This window comes from Schistocerca americana, chromosome 10 (genome assembly GCF_021461395.2).
Source record: "Schistocerca americana isolate TAMUIC-IGC-003095 chromosome 10, iqSchAmer2.1, whole genome shotgun sequence".
NCBI lineage: Eukaryota > Metazoa > Arthropoda > Insecta > Orthoptera > Acrididae > Schistocerca > Schistocerca americana.
In genome coordinates, this window is record NC_060128.1 from 108,991,830 (window position 1) to 109,013,942 (window position 22,113).

General features: G+C 44.0%; 1 protein-coding gene across 1 annotated transcript in view; it reads right to left on the reverse strand.

The window, feature by feature from the left end:
- The window catches only part of LOC124552283 (proton-associated sugar transporter A-like), a 124,224-nt gene that overhangs the window by 54,859 nt on the left and 47,252 nt on the right, over nucleotides 1–22,113 (reverse strand). Inside the window, exons 5-8 of the mRNA XM_047126561.1 lie at nucleotides 18,742–18,893; nucleotides 14,896–15,000; nucleotides 727–857; nucleotides 512–569 (exon numbers count right to left, since the gene is read on the reverse strand). Of these exons, the coding sequence (XP_046982517.1) occupies nucleotides 512–569; nucleotides 727–857; nucleotides 14,896–15,000; nucleotides 18,742–18,893 (446 nt within the window). The remainder of the gene's footprint in view (nucleotides 1–511; nucleotides 570–726; nucleotides 858–14,895; nucleotides 15,001–18,741; nucleotides 18,894–22,113) is intronic.

Sequence of the window (22,113 nt, forward strand, 5' to 3'; positions counted from 1 at the left end):
CCCAAATGGTGGACAAGTGTGTCAGCACTATCGTCAGGGGCGTCCACTGGATCGTGTGTAGTGCTCGATTTCCTCGAATGAGAGTGTCCGCACGTTCTGACTTTGCAATAGTTGTAGTTGTGTGCAGCCAGACAGTATGCAGGAGATGGGACACGTTTGTGTGACCTTGTCGCGATGATGACAGACGTCTCGCCCAACGACTCACCGTGCTTTTGTCCAGTGCCAGGTCGAATGTTTGTGTTGCTCCGGTTTTCCGCCAAATGAGTCCAGTGACAGCTATCTGCTCGGATGACACCTCTATCACATGCGCCATTTTGAAGGCTGCCACCTATCGGAAGTTTACGAAATTAAAGGGGTTGAAGAGGAAATATTACACGACGGCCCACAACAAATTGCGCAGTTTTTCGACCGAAACTGACGAAATAGTTGGTTGGTTGGTTGGTTTGTGGGATTAAAGGGACCAGACTGCTATGGTCATCGGTCCCGACGAAATAATAGTTGCGTCATATACCGAACGCCCCTGGTGGAGGTACATTTTATGAGAAACAGTACTGGACCTAAGATTAAGCCTTGCAGAACGCGCAAGTTTCAGCAGCAGCAGGCTGTGTCTGACTGACCTGCGGCTCCGGGGCGCTGAAGGAGGTCTCGGCGGTGGGCGGCGGCTGCAGCCAGCTGCGCTGCTCCTGCTGCGGTGCGGGGGCGGCGGGGGGCGGTGGGCGCGGCGGCGGCAGCGGCTGCGGGGGCGGCGGCTTGTGGTAGCTCTCGTCGTAGCCGAAGTTGACATAGCCGTTGCCGTGCAGCGGAGAGTCCGTGCCCGCGATGGGCCGGTACTCCGCCCTGTCTGGCGGGCCGTCAACCTGCTTGCCGCACACCCACGTATGGTCTTATATCAATGCGGTAGATGATTCAAAACAAAATGTCCAGACACTCTGTGACCAAAATGGTACTGAAACAGAGGATGACAGACTAAAGGCCGAAATACTAAATGTCTTTTTCCAAAGCTGTTTCACAGAGGAAGACTGCACTGTAGTTCCTTCTCTATATTGTCGCACAGATGACAAAATGGTAGATATCGAAGTAGACGACAGAGGGTTAGAGAAACAATTAAAATCGCTCAAAAGAGGAAAGTCAGCTGGACCTGATGGGATACCAGTTCGATTTTATACAGAGTACGCGAAGGAACTTAGGCCCCTTCTTGCAGCGGTGTACCGTAGAGCTATAGAAGACCGTAGCGTTCCAAAGGATTGGAAAAGGTCACAGGTCATCCCCGTTTCAAGAAGGGACGTCGAACAGATGTGCAGAACTATAGACCTATATCTCTAACGTCGATCAGTTGTAGAATTTTGGAACACGTATTATGTTCGAGTATAATGACTTTTCTGGAGACTACAAATCTACTCTGTAGGAATCAGCATGGGTTTCGAAAAAGACGATCGTGTGAAACCCAGCTCGCGCTATTCGTCCACGAGACTCAGAGGGCCATAGACACGGGTTACCAGGTAGATGCCGTGTTTCTTGACTTCCGCAAGGCGTTCGATACAGTTCCCCACAGTCGTTTAATGAACAAAGTAAGAGAATATGGACTATCAGACGAATTGTGTGAATGGATTGAAGAGTTCCTAGATAACAGAACGCAGCATGTCATTCTCAATGGAGAGAAGTCTTCCGAAGTAAGAGGGATGTCAGGTGTGCCGCAGGGGAGTGTCGTAGGATCGTTGCTGTTCGCAATATACATAAATGGCCTTGTGGATGACATCGGAAGTTCATTGAGGCTTTTTGCGGATGATGCTGTGGTATATAGAGAGGTTGTAACAATGGAAAATTGTACTGAAATGCAGGAGGATCTGCAGCGAATTGACGCATGGTGCAGGGAATAGCATTTAAATCTCAATGTAGACAAGTGTAATGTGCTGCGAATACATAGAAAGAAAGATCCCTTATCATTTAGCTACAATATAGCAGGTCAGCAACTGGAAGAAGTTAATTCCATAAATTATCTGGGAGTACGCATTAGGAGTGATTTAAAATGGAATGATCATATAAAGTTCATCGTCGGTAAAGCAGATGCCAGACTGAGATACATTGGAAGAATCCTTAGGAAATGCAATCCTAGAACAAAGGAAGTAGGATACAGTACGCTTGTTCGCCCACTGCTTGAATACTGCTCAGCAGTGTGGGACCCGTACCAGATGGGGTTGATAGAAGAGATAGAGAAGATCCAACGGAGAGCAGCGCGCTTCGTTACAGAGCTCGGTACGAGCTTTTGTTAAAGTTTCGAGAACATACCTTCACCGAGGAGTCAAGCAGTATATTGCTCCCTCCTACATATATCTCGCGAAGAGACCATGAGGATAAAATCAGAGAGATTAGAACCCACGTTTAACCCTCTCGCATGCTGTGGGGGATATCTTTCCCACTAAACGCATTTTTTACAGCGGTGAAGAGAATATGTGTGACCACTTCTGTATGCTTCTGGAACCTAGTGGCAGTGTGTCGAACGAGCTGTAGTTTATGTTTGCTGTGCCTTCAGGACTGTCGGAGGAATATACACGGTGATTCACGAAGATATGCAAATATGTTAATATGTTATTCTACAATTGAAACCAAAGAAAAAAGTTCATTTAAACATAGGTCCGCAAACGTTTAGTTACGGAGTTACGGCTAATGAAAGATGTTGCCTCAAATTTAGCAACTTTGCTAACATGAAGCCATCACAAAACTGTACGAGGTTAAAGCAAAGCACGATTTCCGTTTATTTTATTGTTATTCACCTGTTGTTGTGGTCTTCAGTCCTGAGACTGGTTTGATGCAGCTCCTACTCTATCCTGTGCAAGCTGCTTCACCTCCCAGTACCTACTGCAGCCTACGTGCTCCTGAATCTGCTTAATGTATTCATCTCTTGGTCTCCCTCTCCGATTTTTACTCACCACGCTGCCCTCCAATACTAAATTGGTGATCCCTTCGTGGCTAGAACATGTCCTACCAACCGATCCCTTCTTCTAGTCAAGTCGTGTCACAAATTTCTCTTCTCCCCAATTCTGTTCACTACCTCCTCATTAGTTATGTGATCTACCCATCTAATCTTCAGCATTCTTCTGTAGCACCACATTTCGAAAGATCCTGTTCTCTTCTTGTCTAAACTACTTATCGTCCATTTTTCACTTCCATAAATGGCTACACTCAATACAAACACTTTCAGAAACGACTTCCTCACACTTAAATCTATACTCGGTGTTAACAAATCTCTCTTCTTCAGAAATGCTTTCCTTGCCATTGCCAGTCTACATTTTATATCCTCTCTACATCGACCATCGACAGTTATTTTGCTTCGCACATAGCAAAACTCCTTTACTACTTTAAGTGTCTCATTTCCTAATTAATTCCCTCAGCAACACCCGACTTAATTCGACTTCACTCCATTAGCCTCGTTTTGCTTTTGTTGATGTTCATCTTATTCCCTCCTTTCAAGACACTGTCCATTCCGTTCAACTGCTCTTCCAAGTCCTTTGCTGTCTCTGACAGAATTACAATGTCATCGGCGAACCTCAAAGTTTTTATTTCTTCTCCATGGATTTTATTACCTAGTCCGAATTTTTCTTTTGTTTGCTTTACTGTTTGCTCAATATACAGATTGAATAGCATCACGGAGAGGCTACAACCCTGTCCCACTCCCTTCGTAACCACTGCTTCCCTTTCATGTCCCTCGACTCTTATAACTGCCATCTGGTTTCTGTACAAATTGTAAATAGCCTTTCGCTCCCTCCCAGACGTGTGCCTGCAGCAGTTTTGCACAACATCCAGAGAAGCAAAGAAATAATTTCGTAAAATTTTTAATTTATTAACTACTTGGCCCATTTTGTTTTTCAAATTCCAGGTAATTGTGAGTCGTGGCCGCCTCGCGTTGATGCCGTTTGATCTTCGGCATTTTGTTGCAATCGAGTGGCGTCTTATTTCTCCCTGAGTTACTACTGTAACGAGTTGCAGACTTGCCTCCGTCAGTGCCAGCAGCAGCGCTTATCGATACTAGTACTGCTGTACAATCTTTGGTTTGACCGCTATATTTCCGTGTGGTAGTGTGTGTGGCGGAGGGTCAGCTGGGACAGACCAGAGAGGAAGTCTCCGCAGTGCGTAGGCAGGCCGGAACCGCTGGCCGCATGCAAGCACGGTCGGATTGTGAGGCACTAGCTGCGAGAGCTACAGAGTTCGTTGCCCACCGAACCTGCACACTGAAGTTGAGTGATCAGTTAACCTGTTTTGAAACCTCAACTGCTGTGACATCTCTTCGTTCATTGCCAGTTGTTGTTTCCTGGGCCGTTCCGGCTAGCAGCAGCATATGGTGTGTTGGAGTCGGCGAAATTTTGCAGCTGTCTTCCTGTATGGTCCTTAACTATTAAATTGGTTGTTACTTATCAGTGAAGTGCACCAGCGGTATTTTCTGCCTTGTGGCCGTCAACATTCCACTTTCCTGCCCTGATCATTAGCGTAGTTTTCCAGCAGTGTGTTTCTCATTGCCGTGTTGATGCTGTCTGGCACGGTATGTAGTTCAACAGCCTTTTAGTTGTTTGTTCATATTTTTTTCATAAGAGTGGTTACTGTGCCTTTGCTGTTTTTAGACGCCAATTTTGAAGATGTAGTGTGAGAGTAGGCAATACTGTCTTAGGATGTAAAGGTTGGCTACAGTGCGCATACACAAGCTCTGGAATCTAAGATATTGTTGTCGCGCTTCGCAGCGCACGGATTAATTAGCGTCAGTTTGAAGCCAGTGCAGGAGCCCGCCTGCTGTGGTGCGCACGTGTGTTGGGCGAGGGGTTGTCTCCGAGCTGCGGTACTGCCGTGTCCGCCAGCAGCGTCACACGATTTGGTATTGAGTTGATATATTTTTTTCATAATTTGCAGCGCGCTTATTAGTTTAAAGAAAAGGGTTTGTGTATGTGGGTAACAGCAGACGGTAATTTTGGTAATGATTGGAGTTGAATTCTTAAGGGAAACCATTGTTAGGCGAATAGATTAAGTATTGATTTTTGTCATTGATTTCTTTTGTAATTGTCAGGGAATTGTTTGAGTATGTATTTAATTGAGAAGTATTTCAGTCTGTCTCAAGAGTTTGATTAATTTGTAATATTTCTTTAATACCACTGGAGGCAGTTTTACATAAGAAGCGATTTTTCAAAGAGCTTCTAGTGTTTTGTGCAATTTTGTCATATGATGGAGACCGTGGCTGTTGTTTGAAGACAAATGTTGATGTTGTTAGGACAGCAACCAGACACAAATTTACTTTCAGTTCCTTTATTCAAAGGCTATCGTTACCGGTTTCGAATCGTTGTGGTTCATCCTCAGACGGTTTACATGCTTTCTTTATGACATGTGGTGTGTTTTTTTTACAGATTAAGTGTCCTAAAATATAAATAGTACATAATTATAACCATAGTATATTCCTGAAAAATTTACAAAAATTACTTTCCAGCCTCCAAAGTAAATAATATTAGAAAAACCTATCTGCGGATCAAGTAGCAAATTTATATGTTACTATAATTCTCATGATGATAAATATAATTAAATGATATACTATTTTACCTATAGAGTTATATATATATATATATATATATATATATATATATATATATATATATATATATATTAAAACTTTATAATTATTTTAGCAATATCAACTAAAAAAAAATTCAATGTCTCTGTACTAGTGTAAAAGGCATTACAGTTGTGTAAATGAATATATGATGCTTTCCAAACATAGGACATCATCGTCAAATGCTACGATATATCATAGCATCTGTGACACTCATATGTTAGTAAGCTCTTTGTATGAATCAAAACATGTGGTGCGCGGTAGAAATCATCTCAGTGACAAATCTTAAGTGTTCAGTGAGAACAATTTACGTGTGTAACAATGAGAATGCAGTGGGAATGCATTTACATCTGCTGGACGAATTTTATGAAAACAAACACTCGAAACCGACGTTTCACGTAAGTCACATGCAACGAAAATCTGTAACGCAACCATCTGTGTGTGGCGTGCTTATAATTATGTTTTATTTATATTTTAGGACAATTAACCTGTAAAAAACACACCATATGTCATAAAGAAAGCGTGTAAACCGTCTGAGGATGAATCACAACGATTCGAAACCGATAACGGTAGCCTTTGAATAAAGGAACTGCAAGCAAATTTGTGGCTGGTTGCTGTCCTAACAACATCAACATTTGTCTTTTAGTGTTTTGTTAATTGAATGAGAAAGAATCGCTTTCAGAATTTAGTTTTTTGTTTGGGTTATCATTTATCGAGTTTAGATTTGACCGAACCCTTTCTCTTGAATTATATGTAGTTGTAGTAAGCAGCAGCAGCCGCAGCAACAGCAGGACCCGCCATACAGAACATGCATTGCACTCAGCATGAATAATAGGTTTTTTTATGTGTTTGTTAAATAATGGAATGCAGCAGATCAAGCAGTGGCAGCAGAAAGACAAAATTAGTTATTTCTTGCGCACAGGACCAATTAAAAAAATAATGAAGTTTAGGCGATCTCTGTAATAGTAAAGTTAACAAGAGTACAAGCACGAGATTTTCAGTAGAAAACACGAGATAAAAAGATAGAGCTCGCGACGTTCAAGTGCAACTGCTATCTTCGTCCTTCGCTGATATTTTCCGTTGCCGTACCATTGGTCGGGCAGAAGGGAATTGATTTGGTTGTTGATCGGTCCTTCAGCCATCCCTGGGTCGGGTTGCCATCCGATTATTTAACTTCAACTATTGACTGCCTGTCTCACCTCTCCTTACGTTAGAGCTACCTCCTCAGGCCGATCCTTGGAACACTTCTGAGCACCACTGTTCTGTTGCTTTTAGATTGTGATTTCCATTTTAGTCTGAAGTACTGTGGGAGGCCTTCAGCTATTTATTAATTTAGTTTGTTTTACTTTTACAATAAGGCCTTCAGCCGACTTAAACTAAAATTTGAAGACTCATTTGTTTAAAAACTAAATTTTGGAAGTTTTTCCCACTTGTTTAAAAACTAAATTTTGGAAGTTTGTTCTATCTGAAATTCTTGTTATCCAGGCCTTAAGCCCTGAGATGTTCTATGTCAGCCGAGCTTTTACGTGAAATATTTGTAAGATAAAGCCTTCAGCTGTCTTAAATTAAAATTTGGAAAAGTGATTTCTTAAAACTAATTTTTTTTTAAATTTGCTCTATCTGAAATTCTTGTTATCCAGGCCCTAATCCCTGGGTTGTTCACTGTCTTGTGTGTGGCCTTCAGCCTAGTATTTACGAGAAATATTTTTTTTAAGTAAGGTCTTCAGCTGCGTGTATTCCTTAAAGCAATTTTTATAACTTGTGTTCGGGCCTTCAGCCGTTCTTGTTTTTGGCGTTGTTTTGGGCCTTCAGCCCAGGAGGTATCGGAAGTTTTCCTAACTAGGCCTTCAGCCATATCGTTTTGATTTGGTCCTTTAAGGCAATGTGTAATTTCGTGGATCTTAGGAAAATAAAAGTTTGTGTGTTTTGTGCAACTAACAGTAACTGATTACAGCCCCCTCCACAACCATAACCTGATCCACTCATTCCTGCGACACCAGACTGCAAATTGCACCAAGTTTTCAACAGAAGTTGTAAAGAATTTCATTTTGGAAAAAAGATGGTAATAACGTTAACTGAATCTGTATGAATGTGAACGAAGCTTAGTGTTAGCGAAGTTGTACACTGTACATACAATTTCACGATACAGTGACAATAAATGTTCAAAAATGTCTCCACCGAGTTCAATGCACTTAGCTGCAGGAGTATGAACAAATTTTGTTGCTCGTTTCAGTTTCTCAGGGTTGTTCTTAATTTCGTCTACTGCATTCATAACGCGAACAAGTAATGCCTCACGTATATTGATTTTGTCCTCATAAACTATGTCTTTCATCCATCCCCATATACAAAAATCCATTGGTGTTAAATGGGGCGATCTGGGTGGCCACAGACGTGTAGCACCACGACCAATCCATATCTGGGGAAAAATGTTCATTTAAATGTGTAGAACGGCGTTAGTGAAATGTGGAGGCGCGCCGTCATGTTGAAAATTAAATTGCAATCGCGTAGCAAGTAGTAATCGTGCTTTACTTTTAACCTCATACAGTTTTGCGATGGCTTCACGTTAGCGAAGTTGCTAAATTTCAGGCAAGACCTTTTACTAGCTGTAACTCCGTAACCAAACATTTGTGGACCTATTTTTATATGAACTTTTTTCTTTAGATTTACTTGCAGTATGAGATATTAAAAGCCGGCTGGTGTGGCCATGCGGTTCTAGGCGCTTCAGTCTGGAACCGCGCGACCGCTACGGTCGCAGGTTCGAATCCTGCCTCGGGCACGGATGTGTGTGATGTCCTTAGGTTAGTTAGGTTTAAGTAGTTCTAAGTTCTAGGGGACTGATGACCTCAGATGTTAAGTCCCATAGTGCTCAGAGCCATTTGATTGAAGATATTAAAATATTTGCATATCTTCGCGAATCACCCTGTATATGCCACCAAACAACAGTGCTTTAATGGTTATTGGGAATTATGGTTACCACCAATGTGGTTTATGGAAGGGGCTTGGGAAATACACTTGGCACAAAATTAATCTGTCATTTGTGGTCCTTGGGAAGCGTACTTACCACCAACTTAGGTGTATCCCAAAGGTTCTGCGAATACGTTTTACGACTTCTGTCTATGCCTGGCCTCTGGTGGCAGCACACAGCACCAGGCCTATGAAAACTGCTACAACAATCAGTTTCCGTTTGTCGCGGGATCACTACTGTTGTCTTAACACATTGTTTCGCTTCTGCAGTATAAATTATTGTGGCCTGTATCAGCTCGTACCTTTGTTGCGTGATAAGGTTTCGAGGATTGTTTTCTCATTGTGGTAAGTGAACTTTAATATCGGTAACAAATTAAGTAAAAGAAAATGTGGTGTCACCGCCAGACACCACACTTGCTAGGTGGTAGCCTTTAAATCGGCCGCGGTCCGGTAGTATACGTCGGACCCGCGTGTCGCCACTGTCAGTGATTGCAGACCGAGCGCCGCCACACGGCAGGTCTAGAGAGACGTCCTAGCACTCGCCCCAGTTGTACAGACGACTTTGCTAGCAAGGGTTCACTGACAATTACGCTCTCATTTGCCGAGACGATAGTTAGCATAGTCTTCAGCTACGTCATTTGCTACGACCTAGCAAGGCGCCATTACCAGTTTATATTGAGATTGCAATTAATGTATAAACAAGAGCGATGTTCTCCAATTATGGATTAAAGTTAAGTATTACAGCATTTACGTTCTTTTCTTGATAAAATAACTCCTTTAACTGTTCCAGACCTCACGCCAGTCGGCGTGAGCTTAAAAGCGTGCCTTTCGGCTACCTCACAGTGGCTTGGCTGTCTGGCCAAGTCACAACAAAAAATGGCTCTGAGCACTATGGGACTTAACTACTGAGGTCATCAGTCCCCTAGAACTTAGAACTACTTAAACCTAACTAACCTAAGGACATCACACACATCCATGCCCGAGGCAGGATTCGAACCTGCGTCCGCAGCGGTCACGCGGTTCCAAACTGACGCGCTTAGAACCGCACGGCCACACCGGCCGGCAAGTCACAACAGAAAACATAAAATAAAAGCAGGAAAAACGGTCCATTACTTTTTATGTGTAATGGCATCACAAAAGAGAAGTGGTAAATCTGTTTACCACCAGTTTTAATAACTAACAAAGGCGCAGTTGTAATACATGTATCACCACAGTTTGTCATCCTAAATCACAAAAACGAAATTATCGAAAAAGAAACACAGTCAGTTGATCAAATTTGTAATGGGACAGCAAAAAAATTATCTTTATTGAGTTTCCACAAAAAATGCGTCCGCGAAAGTGTTAACTTGCACACAGGTATAAATGTAGTCGACATTTTTTCTTCCTCAAATTTCGTAAATAGCTTTGAGTTTTCAAAACACTAAGAGTTAAATCAATAAAACTTGATGGAAGGCTAAATTGCCTGTTTTCTTTTTAATGGTGACTTCGGTAGGAAGAGGATATTTCAATACAGCTCTGACGAAAGATAACGCTTTATACAACAGCCAATGCAACTCACAACCTTTGCAATGGCATATATGTGTGTGTGTGTGTGTGTGTGTGTGTGTGTGTGTGTGTGTGTGTATGTGTGAGAACTGAAGTCATGTTTTTATCTGCCTTTCGGCAATTTTTTTTCCTATACGAATGTAGCAAGTTTTATGATTTTGTAAGCAGGTTAAATAAAGATGATGAATTAATGAAAAAATATTAAAACATGTTCAAAAATTGATGCGGGGCTCTTTTCCTGATTGTAGACGAATGGTTATGACAGGATGGGATACAAACAGGTTGTCTCTTGACACACACACACACACACACACACACACACACACACACACACACACACACACACATATACATATATGGCCCGATCACGATCAATGGACCACCCTATATATATTTCTCACAGCATATGCCAATCGTACAAGGTCGAATGATGTATCGTTGCGTGGAAAATTTTAACATACAAGAGACGGTTAACTATAATAGGAAAAAGGGCATTTAAATGCCCAGCTTCATACCTATTTTTTACGAAGCTAATTTATTAGCCACAAATAAGAGACACACTTTTCATATTACCTTATTACAAATCTCATTTCGTTTGTTTTAAAATACGCACTAAGTGGATAATTTGTATACAGCATGTCATAGATAATAATTGTGAACAACGCTGCAGTCCATTATCTCTGCCCATTGTGCAAGCTTACTTCTTTTAAAAGAATATACTTTTGTGAATCGACAAACACATTTGTTGTTGTCGCCTTGATTATGATTTACTTATTCCAACCATGGACTGACATGTTTACATAAAGTATGAAGTGCAATTATGGTTCAAAAATGGCTCTGAGCACTATGGGACTCAACTGCTGAGGTCATTAGTCCCCTAGAACTTAGAACTAGTTAAACCTAACTAACCTAAGGACATCACAAACATCCATGCCCGAGGCAGGATTCGAACCTGCGACCTTAGCGGTCTTGCGGTTCCAGACTGCAGCGCCTTTAACCGCACAGCCACTTCAGCCGGCGCTGAAGTGCAATTAAAATCTGAAAATACAGTTAGAGGTTATTCCGGCCTTTGTGATATATCAGGCAAGAACCGAAGACTACGTTCTAATCTACACATTTTGCATTTATTTACTTCTTTGTATTTTATAGTCGTATTTCTAATTAAACTTCCCTTCAACAACTGGGAAATTACGAGCAATTATCCATGGAAATGTATATACAAGGATGTATCATATATTCATGATTATTATTTCGTGTCATTCGGTTCATTTTTAAAGATGTTTTCTCCACATTCCCACGACTACCCTTGTCCCAGTGACTATACTTATTCCAAATACTGCCATTATTTAAAACTACGAAAGTTTCATACGGGTCCACTGGCTGCGATTAAAACATTCGTGTGCTCTTTGCACCAAGCTGCGATAATCTGCCTTTGTTCTACTCAAAATCGTCTTGTAAGCGCGGCACAAGTTGCAAAGTGCACGGCTGCAGACGCCTTCCCTATCAAAAGCTCACAAGTGAGTGAACGGTACGACTTGTGTCGGCAACATTCGTGTAATATCGCCTGTGTTCGGCTCCGATCAACATGCAGCAGCGAGAGGGGGAGGCAGCCGAGTTGCGGATGGCCGTCTGCGCAACTGCGTGTACTCTTTAGTGTGCAGTGAAAATGTAAGATGGCAAGAACTATGCCCCTTACATGAAGTCATTAAAGATAACCTAACTCACGTTGAGCGAACAGTAGGGCTGAACAAAAATGACTGACGAGGCTCAATGCATCTTGTAGAGGGTATAGTATGGACGTATTGGAATAATTAATGTCGGGTGATGGTTTTAAAGTAAGTCACACAACATGAAAACTTTGTGGAAACGAGTCGATTCACTGGACGCTAGTTTATCCCAGGGAATCATTTAGAGTTGAGCGTTGCCGGCTGGGAGAATGGCTAAGAGAAGCGACAATAGGCAGCTTAGGGTGGCTCAAGCTCTGAGAAAGCGGTAATGGTGCGCCGCCTCCAGCCGCCTTAAGATGAGTGACAGTGAGCGGGCGGTTGACCCCGACTCCTTGCTGCTGTACCGGGAAACAGATGGAGATCTTTATGCCTGTTGATAAATGTCCGTCATCCCGCTTTCTGTGAAACATGCGAGGAAGCCACGCAAAGCTACGGTGGATCAGTTAACAGAGGTCAAAATATGCGTGTTCGTGACTATAGCTACTTCACGGTGAATTCACGGTCCGCAGAGCCTGAAGTAAATAAGGTGAAGAACGACAGCATGAAATACGCCGGCCTCCGATGGGAACGTAGGACCAAGGAATTTGAAGTACTCTCCTGGGAGTCAGAATTCTGGAAAACTTGGTGTTTGTGCAGACGCTAACCTTTATGGGTGGTCTGGGGGGAGCTAAATAGAAGAAGTTGAGAGGAAGGGAAATTTTGTGGGAATTTGCTCACTTCCCAGAGCAGGCATTGGTCGGCACTGGGAAGCGACGCATAATTAACGCGACTTGCACTGCAATTGGCGTAAGTGATTTTACTGGAGGGGAAACCGAGGCAAAGAGCAGACTGGCAGAAGTCTCAGTAGAGGTCTTCCGTTCCCAGCTTGCCTAGAGTGCGGACGTGGTGTTCTTTACTCAGCTTGCCTGAGAAAGAGTGAGCATCTCTGCAGTTTAGGACTTAGTAAATGGAATGATTGAGCTTGGTACTGAGCAAGATAGCTAGGAGTGAATAGACAAGCGCAGCCTTGCAGCACCATAAGGTCCGCCGACGTCCACACAACGATGCCGCTCTGCCATGCTGTATTCGGTGATATTGCACCGGCTCTGGCCACTGATTAATTTGTTGGTTCATGTCGGCAAAGTTTCCACGAGGAAGCATGGGCCGTGTATTGTAGAATTCTTCTCGCACTTCGCATTACACCTGGGTCAGTCGATAAGAATTACTTTTGAGTTACCGTGCTTTACTCCACGCAAACGCAATTTATTACCACTGCCTGATAGGAGAGTCTTGTAATGTGATGATTGAAGGTCGGGAGTTAAAATAAATTTGTGCTAATCGACTGTATCTGTTTTCAATCAAGTAGTTGAAATCTCAAGTCACTTTCTTAATTAATTTTATGTTCAACATTTGCATCTGTGTTCAACAGCTGAATATAGCATCAATGTGCACCCCTTTTTAATTAAAAGTGATCAATTCTGAATAAATTAGTGTCAACACTGCCACCGCAGTTCAATCAGGAGTCACAGGGCCATATTACTTTTTTGCGTTATCCGATATTGCTGCAGTTTTGCACTCTCTGTTGATCTGTTAGTCAATTAGTTGGGGTGAACACATGCCAAAACCAGCTAAGTGACAGGTGGGGTGTTACAAAAAGAGTGGGTGACTGGGCACTTAGCCATGCGGCATAGTTAGCCCACAAGTAAATGCGGACCTGGTGTACACAGTAAGATTAGTTTCTACTGGCTGTCACGAGGAATTGGAAATCGGGTCTAGTAAACTGATGTCTATACATAAAAATGAAAATGTTCGTGTGATTAAAATCGTTAATTTCCGTAGGTTTATCACTGACTGCCTGCCCCGATAGCTGAGTGGTCAGCATGAGGGATTGCCGTACTACGGGCCCGGGTTCGATTCCCAGCTGGATCGCAGATTTTCTCTGCTCACAGACTGGGTGTTGTCTTCATCATCATTTCATCCCCATCCGGCGCGCAGGTTTCCAAATGTGGGGTCGAATGTAATGAGACGTGCACCAAGGTGGCCGGACCTGCCCCGAAAGGGGCCTCCTGGCCAATGACGCCAAACGCTTATTTCCACCACTGACTGCTTTGAAATTTTTGACGTAACGTTGAATTGTAATACGGGTGCGTTTTTAGATACCCAGTTCTTTGATATATATATATATATATATATATATATATATATATATATATATATATATATATATATATAGATGAAAAGCATGGTTATCAAAAATCTCTAAATGTACATTTCCGATTTACTTCAAATTTTTATACGTTACCATAATAAACGTTCAGACAGCTATAGCCTGTATATTTTCTAATATATTAGTATATATATAAAATGTGCAATAGTGAAACAGGAAAGTTGTATTTATGGCTTATTGGTTTATGATTAAAATGCTACTACAGAATCTGAATTTGCAATAACAATAAACAAGGCTCAAGGTCAGAGAGGGGGAGGGAAGAGGAGATCACTAGAAGGATGGGACGAAATGGATGTATAAGGAGGAGATGGGCAGAGAGAAAGGAGGAGAAGGTGGAGAGAGAGGAGGATTATAAGATGGATAGAGGGGGATGAGGCAAAGATAGAGACGGGGAGGAGAAGGAGAGAGGGGGAGAAAAAGATGGATAGAGAGGGGGAGGAGAAGATATAAGGGAAGAGAAGATGGAGAGAGGAGGAGGAGAAGATGGAGAGAGAGGGGAGGAGAAAATGGAGAGAGAGGAAGAGGAGAATATGGAAAGTGGAAAGCGTGGAGAAGATGGAAAGAGAGGAGGAGGAGATTACGGAGAGAGAGGGAAAGGAGAAGATACAGAGAGAGGGGAGGAGAAGTTGGAGAGAGAGGGGAGAGGAGAAGATGAACAGAGAGAGGCAGAAGGAGGAGATGGACAAGGAAAGGCAGAGGTGGAGATGGACAGAGGCAGGAGAGAGAAGGAGATTAGGATGTACATCTAATTCCCACACATGTTAGAAAAATGTGGTTTCTCTTTTTTCTTTCTTTTCCATTTAAGTAAACCATGTGGCTGCATACAGCCACTCCTCAAAAATAAAAAAAAGAGAATAAAGAAAACTAACCTGGTTAGCGTAGTCCGGCGACACGCTGCCGTATCCGTAGCCATTCACCGACGCCTCCGTGGATATCTTTGTGTACTCGGCGCTGTCCGGCTTCCCCTGCTGGTTCTGCAACACGCGACAACACACAATTATGGAATGTGGTACAAGACGGCAGAGCGGTACAATGTTACCGACACACTCGTGGAACCCACTGTAGTAGCAGAAGGTCACCGACGATGGTGGCTGAGTATAGGCTTGTTCTGCACACCTACATCACGTGTGCCCCACAGCTGATGAACGTTCAGTATGTTCTTAGCGCACTGCTGTGAATTCTGTTGGGGGAGCTGTTCAAATAAATACACGTCGATATTTGCTGTAAATTATATGTCAGCAATTGGCAGCACTGACGCCTTCTCGCTAGTAGCTTCCATTGTTGTGTGCTTCAGTATCAACGCGTCTGCTCTGTTTGATACACTGCGCCCGTTCCTGTGTCATTTCAACAGGTAATTTCTTTGATTATGAACATAACCTAGTAAGTAATAGAAAGCTAATTTAGAATATAAAATGCACTTATATTCTTTTTGGAGCGTGTAGTCTTCTCTTACAGTTGTCTGAATATCAAGTATCAAATTGATACACCGCGCCTGATTGCGTTTTTTATAGGAATTTTATGAGTTTAGGTGGGATATACTTCATGATAGTAGGCTGCAGTAAGACATAGAATAATGTTGCAGAAATCCAAAAGGATGACCGGCAGTGCTACGTATTTACCACTAACTGGTCCTACGTTGAGCTGACATCTGTCAAATTTTAGATGTGATGTTACTTTATTGCGGGACAGTCAAACAGTGCAGCATAAGCAAATTGCAATGTTGCACGATAAGGGATAAAGTCAACTGGGCGACGACACACACTGTATCACGTTCACACGCTGAGCACACGATTGACCTCGTGAAACGAGTGACAAATATTCAAACAACTTGCGGGAATGCAGCCGGGTGACGTCACTGACAACCACCGATGTTTTACGACAGCAGCATATCCTGCCATTTTCAAGGCATAACTGCAGCAAGTAAGTGCTGTGCAAGGGAATTTAAAACCTCGATCTGCACAGAAACTATGGAAAGACAACACACATACACAATAACACGCTGTAAACACTACCGCCATCACAAACTAAACATGACCGATGTCAGACCTTACCAATAGTGAAATTAATAGTCAAAAGGTGAAGCAGCATTAACTCTGTCCCTCTGTTCTTTGACAAAGAAGAGAGCTGGACTGCATTCAGAATTTAAACAAAAACCACCATCTCTATTTATAAGGTTACTTGCAATTGTAGTACCAATACATAAAAAGGGGGACAAGAGAGATGCAAACAACTACAGAGGAATATCGCTACTAGAGGTCGGATACAAGGTGCTGTCAAAACTATTGCTCAAGAGAGTAGAAGAACAGTTGGCGACTCCTAGCGGGATTCACGAAGGGAAGAGGTTGTATAGAACAGATATTTATCCTGAAGCAACTGATAGAACACAGAGCCTTAAAAAACAAAAAAGACAGTAATAACCTTTGTGGACTTCACAAAGGCATATGACTCCATAGACAGACAGTCTCTTGTCAGGATCCTGAAAAACAGAGGACTTGATGGAACTACACAAGAACTCATAAAACTAATTCTGACAGACACAAAAGCAAGGGTGAGATTCAGACGAGTATTGTCAGTAGAATTTGAGATCAAGACTGGTGTTAAACAGGGAGGTAGATTGCCACCATTGTTGTTCAGTATAGCACTGGATGAAGTGATCAAGCAGCGCAGAGCAGTAAACGAGGAAATGGGAATACCAAAGACCCATGTGGGGGACAAATGACAACAGAGCTCAAGTGGACTGCCTAGCCTTTGCAGACGACATAGCAATAGTAAGTGAGATGGAAGAAGACGGAAAGACACAACTCGACAACTTATGTAAGGTAGCCAGAAAGGTGGGACTGAGGATCGCCTATAACAAGACAAAGACATTAAGTACCACTGCGGACTGGGAAACACCGAAAGGCACTGTGCAAATGGTGGACAAATTTAAATATCTGGGAGAATTTATAACAGGAAGGAACAGGAGCAAGGAGGGAATAACAGAGAGGATAAAGAGATGAGGTCAGCCTTCTGCATTACGAAAGAGATATACAAAAGAAAGAATATATCCAAAGAGGCAAAGATAAGCCACTACAAGGCAACGATGAGAAGTGCAGTATTATATGCTGCTGAGACGATGACACTAGGAAGAAATGGGGGCAGAACAACTAGAGAAAGAAGAGAGAAAAATACTGAGTAAAATACTCGGTCCCAAAAGAGGTGGAGAGATGTGGATGTGAAGACATAGGGAAGAATTGTACAGGAACATGAGAACAATATCCGGGGAAATCAGACTCAAAAGGGCAAGATTTGCCGGACATGTAGTTGGGATGAGTATGGACAGAATGACAAAGAGAATGTCAGAAACAACAGGGAGGACAAGGGGAAAGACAGGAACCAAGTGGATTGTGGAACTTCGGAAGGATTGGTTGGAATTTGAGATCAAGGTCGAAGGAAAGGAAAATTGGAGGAACAAATATACACCGACCAATATGCCGGAGATCAACGACAGAGAAGAATACAGGAGAAGATTAGAGTGTCACCAGTGGAGCCGACAGGAGAAAAGGGCACTGAAGATCTCGGAAGAAGAGCGGGAGAGAAGAAAGGTTGTGGGCGAAGAAGAGGAAAATGCAGTTCACGAAGGGGCTACTTGTGTTCCTACAGAGGCCGTAACGCAAGAAGAAGAAGGTTACTGGTTAATTTAATATCAATGTACAGCTACACTATTGATGACAAACAGCTGGATACAGCATCTGCCGTAAAATATCTAGGCGTAACTATCCAGAGCGACCTTAAATGGAATGACCACATAAAACAGATAGTGGGAAAAGCAGACACCAGCCTCAGATTCATCAGAAGAATCTTAAGGAAATGTAACTTACCAACGAAAGAAGTGGCTTATAAGGTGTTTGTTCGCCCGATTCTTGAGTATTATTCATCTATCTGGGATCCCTATCATACAGGACTGATAGAGGGGATAGAGACGATCCAACGAAGAGCGGCGCGTTTCGTCACGGGATCGTTTAGATGGCGAGAGAGCATTATGGAGTTGCTGAACAAACTCCACTGGCAGACGTTACAAGAGAGGCGCCATGCATCACGCAGAGATTTACTATTGAAACTTCGGGACAGAGCTTTTCAGGAGGAGTCAGACAACATATTACTTCCTCCCGTATACATCTCGCGTATTGACCACGAGGAGAAAATTCGAGAAATTAGAGCCAATACAGAGGTTTACTGACACTCATTCTTCCCACGCACTATTCATGACTGGAACAAGGTTGGAGGGATCAGATAGTGGTACCGAAAGTGCCCTCCACCACACACCATTAGATGGCTTGCGGAGTATGATGTAGATGTAGATGTAGAATGACCTCCTTCATAAAACTATTCAAACAGCCAAGAGTGTATGCCAGAATTCCGCATTGCTATATCTCCTAGGATGACCGGTGACAAGACAACGTTCTGCAACGTTGACTTTGCTCAGCTGTTGTCGGTATATGAGACGGCTACGCTCAGTACGCCGGTCCTCCACAATCCTCGTAGTATGACCAATATATGACTTTCCACAACTGCAATGAACACGATAAACACCCACCTTACGGAAATCGAACTGCCTCTTTATGGAACCTAAAGGACCCTGATCTTAGATGGTCCTTTGGAGATATAGCTAGCCACTGGAGTGTCTGCTCTCAGAGCTGGTGTGCCGGTGTTCTTCCTCCAGCAGCTGGACTCACCTGTTGGCTGTGCAGCTGCTGACGAGCCTCGTCCGCCTCCAGCACGTCCAGCGGTATCTCCCGGAAGCTGGTCACGGTGTACGTGACGCACGCCACGAAGATGAATGTGATCAGCGTGAAGACTGCCCGCACGTGTCCACCCAGCACGCGGCCTGCCATACAAAACAACACAACAACAACATCTCGTTACACTGAGGTCCCTCTAAACTTCCAGTGTCTAAATCAACCGACATGAAATGTAAAACGTCAGTTGCCGTGCACAGTGATCAATCGACGTGAGTACATCCCACAAGACTGGCCAGATATTGACTTCACTCTGCATAAGGAGACTGACGGCTTCCCCCCCCCCCCTCCCCCCTCCCAGAGACACTCGCATACAGACACATACGAGGGTAATCCCAAAAGTAAGGTTTCGAGAGAGCACTTTACTGGAAGAGTCGGACAACATATTACTCCTCCCCCACCAAACGTCTCGCTTCATGACCACCAGGAGAAAGCCTATACAGAGACGACAATTATTCTTCCCAGAGTGGGAAGGCTCAGTGAGGTGGTACCCCGCCACACATCATTATGTGTGGAAGTAGATGTAGTGCAGAAGGTCTCCTATTTTTTATAAGTACATAGACTAGTTTATTTTTACAATGGTTTCCGTCAGTTTACAGCTTAAACATTTATCCAGTTTTCGACATAATCACCATTTCCGTCGATGTATTTTTGTAGACGCCGTGGTAGTTCTAGTGTGCCATGTCATACCAGCTGTTCAGAAAGTTATGAACCTCTTCTTTCATCTCGTCGTCGAAGCTGAATCGCCTTCCGGCCAAATCTTTTAACATAGGGAACAGGTGAAAGTCACTGAGCGCCAAGTCAGGACTATAGAGTGGGTGATTGAGTGAGAATGTTCCACTGAAACTGTTGCAGGGGAGCAACGGTTTGCCGATAGATGTGTGGGCGAGCGATGTCATGGAGAATGTGTACGCCCTCGCTCAACATTCCTCTTCTCCGATTCTGAATTGCCCGTTTGAGTATTTTCAGAATCTCACAGTACCTGTTAGCGTTAATTGTGGTCCCAGCGATTCAGCTCCGACGACGAGTTGAAAGAAGAGATTTATAACTTTCTGAACAGCATGGCGGCGAGCTGGTATGACATGGGCATACTAAAACTGCCCCAGCGTCTACAAAAATTCATCGACGGAAATGGTGATTATGTCGAGAAATAGCTAAATGTTCAAGCTGTAAACCATTGTAGAAATAAGCAGGTCTATGTACTTATAAAAAATAGGAGACCTTACTTTTGGGATTACCCTTGTACATTATCGCATTCACTGAGCTTTTACGTGGGCAAGTCAATTATTATTCGCAAAGTAGTAATAAAATTTTGTTGTAATCAAATAGAAAACTTACAAGAACATCATTTTCTGACATACACTCCTGGAAATGGAAAAAAGAACACATTGACACCGGTGTGTCAGACCCACCATACTTGCTCCGGACACTGCGAGAGGGCTGTACAAGCAATGATCACACGCACGGCACAGCGGACACACCAGGAACCGCGGTGTTGGCCGTCGAATGGCGCTAGCTGCCCAGCATTTGTGCACCGCCGCCGTCAGTGTCAGCCAGTTTGCCGTGGCATACGGAGCTCCATCGCAGTCTTTAACACTGGTAGCATGCCGCGACAGTGTGGACGTGAACCGTATGTGCAGTTGACGGACTTTGAGCGAGGGCGTATAGTGGGCATGCGGGAGGCCGGTTGGACGTACCGCCGAATTGCTCAACACGTGGGGCGTGAGGTCTCCACAGTACATCGATGTTGTCGCCAGTGGTCGGCGGAAGGTGCACGTGCCCGTCGACCTGGGACCGGACCGCAGCGACGCACGGATGCATGCCAAGACCGTAGGATCCTACGCAGTGCCGTAGGGGACCGCACCGCCACTTCCCAGCAAATTAGGGACACTGTTGCTCCTGGGGTATCGGCGAGGACCATTCGCAACCTTCTCCATGAAGCTGGGCTACGGTCCCGCACACCGTTAGGCCGTCTTCCGCTCACGCCCCAACATCGTGCAGCCCGCCTCCAGTGGTGTCGCGACAGGCGTGAATGGAGGGACGAATGGAGACGTGTCGTCTTCAGCGATGAGAGTCGCTTCTGCCTTGGTGCCAATGATGGTCGTATGCGTGTTTGGCGCCGTGCAGGTGAGCGCCACAATCAGGACTGCATACGACCGAGGCACACAGGGCCAACACCCGGCATCATGGTGTGGGGAGCGATCTCCTACACTGGCCGTACACCACTGGTGATCGTCGAGGGGACACTGAATAGTGCACGGTACATCCAAACCGTCATCGAACCCATCGTTCTACCATTCCTAGACCGGCAAGGGAACTTGCTGTTCCAACAGGACAATGCACGTCCGCATGTATCCCGTGCCACCCAACGTGCTCTAGAAGGTGTAAGTCAACTACCCTGGCCAGCAAGATCTCCGGATCTGACTCCCATTGAGGATGTTTGGGACTGGATGAAGCGTCGTCTCACGCGGTCTGCACGTCCAGCACGAACGCTGGTCCAACTGAGACGCCAGGTGGAAATGTCATGGCAAGCCGTTCCACAGGACTACATCCAGCATCTCTACGATCGTCTCCATGGGAGAATAGCAGCCTGCATTGCTGCGAAAGGTGGATATACACTGTACTAGTGCCGACATTGTGCTTGCTCTGTTGCCTATGTGCCTGTGGTTCTGTCAGTGTGATCATGTGATGTATCTGACCCCAGGAATGTGTCAATAAAGTTTCCCCTTCCTGGGACAATGAATTCACGGTGTTCTTATTTCAATTTCCAGGAGTGTAGTCTCCTTGCGTTTCAAAGCACTTGGTCCATCGTTGTACAAACTTCCTGATGCCCTCATAAAAGAAGGTTTTCGGTTGAGCTGCGAGCCAGGAATGCACCGCTTCTTTCACTGCTTCGTTCGAGGCAAATCGACAGCCCCTTAATGCCTGTTTGAGTGGACCAAACAAGTGATAGAAGTGGGCAGGATCGGGACTATATGGAGGATGATCCAATACTTCAAATCTGAGTTTGTGGAGCGTTTCAGCAGTGTGGGCAGCAGTATGCGGACGGGCATTGTTGTACAACAACACAACACCTTTTGACAGCAGTCCTCCACGTTTGCTTCGAACTGCAGGCTTTAGCCTGGCAGTAAGCATCTCACTGTAACGTACACTGTTTAGTGTTGTGCCCCTTTCCTCATAATGTTCCAGTACTGGACCTTGTGCGTCCCAAAAAACCATAAGCATCAGTTTTCCTGCGGACGGTTGGGTCTTTAACTATTTCCTGCACGGCGAATTTGGATGTTTCCATCCCATACTATGCCGTTTACC